The sequence below is a fragment of the Panulirus ornatus genome, chromosome 7 (assembly GCF_036320965.1).
Source record: "Panulirus ornatus isolate Po-2019 chromosome 7, ASM3632096v1, whole genome shotgun sequence".
NCBI classification, from domain to species: Eukaryota; Metazoa; Arthropoda; class Malacostraca; order Decapoda; family Palinuridae; genus Panulirus; species Panulirus ornatus.
The window spans coordinates 46622259-46628904 of NC_092230.1; the positions used below are offsets into that span (position 1 = coordinate 46622259).

Here is a 6646-nt window from a genome sequence, read left to right on the forward strand (position 1 = left end):
GGACTAGGGCATGTGAAGTGTCCAAAGTAAACCATGGAAAGGTCTGTTGGGCCTGGTTGTGAATAAGGAGCTGTGGTTTTAGTGCATTACACATAACAGCTAGAGAGTAGACTTTAGGGGATGTGGTCTCTGTTTGTCTGTTCCTAGTTCTACCTCTAACATGAAAAACAGCAGTTTATGTATAAAAAAAAAATTATGATGCAAGTTTAGCCAAATCATCATGTAGAATTCTTGACTTTTGTTGTAGGATCTTTGATTCTCTGAAAAAGTGTTTAGAAGTGATTGTTAACAAATCTTTTTAAGGAAATATTCAGCACTGCTTTGAATATAGTTGAGTATGAATTACATTTGTTCATGTATTAATACTTTACTAATTCTATTCTACTTAATTTTCTCAGTGAGATGCTGCTGGGGCCTACACCATCTGACTTTCTGTTCATGCCAAAGCATAAAGCCAACGCCTATTGAAATCTTTTTGTTTTATCATTATTTGTACAGTTTTGGAGAAATATTTTCAGTATGCTGTGATTGTAGGGAAGCAGTTAATGATAATTACTGTTTAGTTACATTGTTATAAAGTAAATGTTTTTAATTGTGCATTGTTATTGAAGATGATAATTGTTTTTATTATGAAATATCAGTTGTTATACAATTTTGGATAGCGAGAATCTGTGAACAGTTGAAAGTGATTTGTATATGAGAATTGACTGACTTGTAAGAATTCTGAATAGACCACTTGCATGAAGCAAGAGACATTATTAAAGATAATATGGATGATGATTTTGTTTAAAGTATGTTGCTACTGGCAATGCACTTGTGGATTTAATAATTTGTACCTGAAACATATAGAGACAGGTTACAGCAGATCTCACCTGACAGGCTTTGACCATTGCCATTTGGTAAAGAAACTCCTTATACAGTTATTGTATTGTGCTTATAAGACTGATCATGAGGGAGTCAAATACAATTTTAATGCTCGAAATGCAGTCTCTGCATCTGCATAGCATTATTACAGAACACCAGAAATTTGGCTGAACCCTTATTGTCTTGTACCTCAGCAGATTTCTGGTAAATTTCATTAGGTCACATTCATGTCCATTTACATCAGTTGACACTGGGATTGTATCCAAATTTCTCAACTTATTGAGATTTTCTATATCTAGTACATTTGTAGGAGATATTCAAGATCTTGATGATGAATGGAGAAGTCTAGCAAGGAGGGCATCACCTTTCTTGCTTTGTATTGTAAGACTTTACTTGGGGACAGAGGAGAACACATCCACCATAGCTGAATGATAAAATCAAATCATATCCTCATCCAAGCACATATTGCGGTCATACAATGACAGAGTATAGCTCTAACATCCAGTATTATCTCAGTATGTTTATGTACATATGATTGAATTGAATGCCTGACTTATTCTCTTAATACAAGGGTTTCACTTAGAACATAAGCTGGTAGATAAACTTAAGAACTCTCCTATTTTGGCAATGGCATTTAATGCAGATATTTTGGTTAATGTCCAAGCAATGTTTTCAGCTATTTCATTTCACTCTCGGTAACACTGCTGTAAGACAGCTAACAGAAATGGTCTTTAAAATACTGAACATATAAAGCTTGAAAAGAAAAAAAAGTGCTAAGAATGGAAAAGGAATGTCTTCAGTCATGGACTGAGGTCCATGACAGGAGCCTTTTGAAAGCGAGAGTGCTGAGAGAATAAAAGGATGATAGGCTGACAAAGAAAAAAAGGCACAGTGCAAGTCATAGCTTATGTGTATAATTGTCTAATTCAGTTACCATTGACTCTGAGCCTTTCGATTGAAGTTACTTCATTATGAATTTTATAATTTCAGTTACCTTTAACTCTTTATTCTTAATCTAACTGTGTGTTCCTGAACTTTATCCTTGTGTATCAGACTTTCTTAACAGCTTTGAATTATTATTTCCCTTGTTCAAAAGGGTTCACTTATATTGCTTTTGTATGTTTTTTGATCTGTTGCACTTATTCTTAGTTATTTCATACTTTTCAAATTCCACCTACTGCTTCTCCAGTAGATTTCTTTGGCATTTTTTACTTCTGTTCACTGCAAATTTTTTGATTGGATGACTGTTTTGGTTGTTATGAGCTGAGCAAAATGGGCCAAAAATTTTATCAAATATGATTATAAGGTAGTAAGCAGTGGATTGTAAAAGCACAACTTAGGCAGTTTGTTGTCCAAATGATAGTGGTCTACGCCTATTAGGGACTAATTAGCTATACCTTGTGTTATTAATGCCTATTTTGTGTCTCAGTACAGAAGTGAATATATTGTGACAAGAAAAATTTTATTATTTCATTAAGGTTCTGGGCATCAGTGTCTACCTAAATGGCTCAGGTATTGCTCAGTACCTAAGAAATAAGGAATATGCAGCTGTAAATACCAAATTTTATGTTATCCATTTTTATTAATAAATTATACAAGTACCTTTTTGTTTTTTTGTCATGCTCTTAAGATAAGTAAATCAAAGTGTTATATGGACATTGAATACTCATCTGCATAAAGAGTACAGCTTTTAATACAGAGACTAGAATAAGTGCAATTAAAGTCTCCTGGTAAGTACTGATGTGCTGAGCTGTACTTGCAGAGCAGTAACTATGTGTTCCTAGATGGTGTACTTACTTTAATTTTGCTCTATGGCCTCTTTTGGAAAACATCTTCTTTGATATTTTAAGAGGGTACATGCCAAAGGTGGCTAAGTAAACATATTTTTCATTCTGTCTCTCTTCTTTTACGTGAGGTTGATCAAGTGCATGAACTCTCACAGCTACTTCATAATTCTGCTTGACATATCATGTGAAGAAGAAAATAAAGTTTTCATAAAGCCTGATGTTTGAGTAAGATATACCAACTTATTTAAACCCTGACATGCTGTGGTGGTTGTGTATTTTTGCAGTAGATAATGGATTTTTTCTCGAAAGAAGAAACTCGGAAACTTTCCCAGATACTATTTTAATTGCTGCATGCTTAACATTAAATTGGCAATGAACCATTATCAAAATTCTGCTAGGTGATTTGACTCTTACCAAAGTAAAGATTTTTCTCATTTGCATACAGATAAATTAGTACCAAAAAAGATTTAAGATTATCCCAGCGAGTACATATAGTAGATTTAGAGAAACAGAAAAAGAAGGACAGATAGACATAAGAGGAAGTGTATAGGATAACTTTGCTTGAGAATAAGTAACGGTCCATCACTTTCTTTTCTTACACAGGTAGAAACATACTCAAGTCATGGCCTTTTCTTTCTTTCTTTCAAACTATTCGCTATTTCCCACGTTAGCAAGGTAGCGTTAAGAACATAGGATTGGGCCTCTGAGGGAATATCCTCACCTGGCCCCCTTCTCTGTTCCCAAGTCATGGCCATCTTGGATAAAAAACAAATGGAGTATAAGAAAAAGAAATTTATTGGTTTCACAAGTCAGCATCATTTGACATTTGCTTACAGGACAATGGCAAACATGGTATGTTTTAACTTTTTTAACCCATAACACTTTGTGTAACATGCTTTAATGAACGTCCATAGAGTGCTATTTAAATAATGTGTTACATAATTTTTTTTTTTTTGGTACACCATTAGACAGTACAAAAAATTAAATCAACCAGTGAAACAGAAAACGAAGATCCCCTTCCTCTATTTGATTTGTAGACTTTACAGGGTGCAATAAAAAATATGTAATAACTTTTGTACATAGTGGCTTATACTTCATTTGCATTTTTTTTTCAAACTGTTATGTATATTGCAATTCACCTTGAACACTTTATATTTCATAATTTGACCCATTGACAGGAGGAGGCTTGTAAGCCTTGCTGAGAGTTGGGTGCATCAGAGTGCACTAATTTGAAAGTGAGACTGCAGACTATATTAAGCAACCACTTTAAACCAGATTAGGTTCTCTTAACCAATTCAACACCTTTTAAAAACAAAACTACGTAAGCATGATAGCAGCAATCTGATTTTGTCCTTGTACTATTGTGGAAATTATTGTATGTTTGCTAGTCTCGGACCTTGAATACAAAAGGAAGTAGGAGGATTGGTGTACTAGAAATGAAATGCCTGAGGAGGACACGTAACATGAAGTGGAATGGGTATGTGTAATGACATCATCAAAGAGAGGTTTGACAGTGAGGATAGTCTTAATATTAGAGCCAACCATGGTTTGGACTTTGATGTGGGTGAGTGAGTGAGAGGTTAGCATAGAGAATATATGAGTTTGAAGCAGAGGAAGCAAGGAGAATAGGAAGACAAAAGCTGAAAGGATAGTGTGCATAAAGGAGGCTGTGGGGTGCTAAGGGCTGTAAATTTAAGAGTGTGAGAGGCTTAAACATAGAAAGAAATAAATTAAACATAGAAAGAAATAATTGGAGTGACTTAGTGTTGGGATGCCATGTTAATAGGCTGAACTAGGACATATGGTTACAGTAAATCTTTGAGGTCACTCAGAAGTAAATTACAGGACAAATTTAGGGGCTAAATGGAATCTAGTGGGTAGTATTCTTTTCCATCCTTTTTTGCTGGTTGCACATGTCCATTTTAGCTGTCATGTACAATGCAGTGAAACCAGAGGCTTATTTTCCACAGTGAAGCCCCACAAACCTTTCTGTGGTTTCCCCTGACTGCTTCATATTCCCTGATGCAGTCCACTGATAGCACAGTGCCCCCTGTATGCCACATCACTCCAATTTGCTCTATTTCTTGCATGCCACACACCCTACAGTGTGTTAAGGCTCAATCATTCAAGTATCTTTCACTCCACCCTTCCACCTTCCCCTTGGTTTTCCCTTTTCCCTCATTTTCTCCATGTATAACCTCTTAATCTGCTACTTCTCACTCATCCTTCCCTTAAGATAAACCATTCCAAGACACCCTTTATATCTCTCTCAACATACTTTTCTTCTTATTGCACCTCATTCTTACCATGTTATTTCTTACCAGATCAACCCTCGTGAGACCACAAGATGTCCCTAAACTTATATTTCTTACATGTTCACCCTCTTTTGTGTATTCTCATCCAGAGCCCCTGCCTTGCATCCATACTTGCGTCAGGACTTCTATACCTTTAAACTTTCTACAGTTACACACCCAAACTTAGAACTCAACTCCTGCAGTTTTTCACCCAATCTGCCACTACTTCTTTGTCATAATCAGATAACAAGTGACTACCTCCCTTGCTTCCTAACTCCAACAACCTACATACCTTCCCTTCTCTTGAAGACCCTTGCATTCACTTCCCTCACCACCCCATCCATAAACAAATGAAACCACACACCCCTGCCACAGACCCACCTTCACCTGAAACCACATCCTCCCCACTTTCTACTTGTACAATTGCCTTGCTTTCTCGATAAAAACTCTTCCCTGCATCCAATTGCTTTCCTTATATATTTATATAACCTTCCACAGAGCATCTCTATCAACCCCAACATACGCTTTGCCCAGATTCACAAACACCACATACAGGTAACTCTTACTCTAAGTTTTTCGTGCACATTCTACAAGGCAAATACCTGATCCACACATCCTCTACCAATCCAGAAGCCACTTTGTTCTTCGCCAGTCTGATGCTGTGTGTATGCCTCCACCCTCTTAATCACCACTCTCCCATACAACTTAACAGTTACACTCAACAAACTTCCGTAAAATGAACATTACATTTGTTCCTCTTCCCTTTAAGTACTGGCACAATACAGGTATTCTGCCAATCCTCAAGCACCTCACCATGGCTCAAACATACATTGAAGTTCCTAACTAACCAATCAACAAGAAATTCAGCTACTTTCCTGTACTTCATCTTTGGCAAGGCTTTCATCACCTTTTTCCCCTATACCACTTGCCATGACTATCTCACTTCCTTATACCTTGACATCCAAAATATCCCACATCTGTCATCCTGTCACTATATTCTTCAAAAAATTCACTCCATCACCCATTCACCTCATCTCTGCCAGTTACCACTTTCTCATTTGCCACCTTTGCTGATGTTCCTATACTTTTAAAACATTTTCTTACCCTACTCTCCTCTGCACTGTTTTTCAGCCATTGCACCTTCCCTTTGACTTCTTGCTACTCTTTTATGCACATTTCCCAGTCAACTGCATTCCTACCCTATAAATAACACCCATACATGACCTCTCATCTCTTTCACTAGCAACTTAAGTTCATCCCACCCCTCACTACCCTTTTTCACAGTCCACCTCCCACCTGCATGCCACACACTTCTCTTACATATGTAGGCAGTGCTTCCTTAAATACTTCTCATTCCTCACCCAATCCTTCATTTAGTTTATACTTTTTGCAATTCTTCAATCAAAATCTTTTCAAACAAGCCCCTTTTTCAGGCTCACTCACTTTCATATCATTTGTTCTTTTCCCAAAGCCTTTATGAACATTCACCTTTGTCTCCACTGAGTAATCATCAGACATGCTACCAGTTGCTCATCTCAGCATGTTAACATCTAAGTCTCTTTTTTGCATGCTTATCAATTAGTACTTAATCCAGTTATACCTGCTTTCCATCACCCCTACTCATCCATTTATACTTATGAATTTCCCTCTTTTTAAACCAAGTTTTCCCAATTATCAGTTCTTTTCTTTCAGCACACAACT

The 6646-nt window shown here is 36.6% G+C and overlaps 1 protein-coding gene across 4 annotated transcripts in view; it reads left to right on the forward strand.

The window, feature by feature from the left end:
* Positions 1–2466, forward strand: part of Dus3 (Dihydrouridine synthase 3) — a 62911-nt gene extending 60445 nt beyond the window's left edge. For all 4 annotated transcript variants that reach the window (XM_071663710.1, XM_071663711.1, XM_071663712.1 and 1 more), the window contains one exon: positions 399–2466. In XM_071663710.1, coding sequence (XP_071519811.1) covers positions 399–468 — 70 coding nt within the window. In that variant the 3' untranslated portion in view covers positions 469–2466. The remainder of the gene's footprint in view (positions 1–398) is intronic.
* The last annotated feature ends 4180 nt before the right edge of the window (positions 2467–6646 follow it).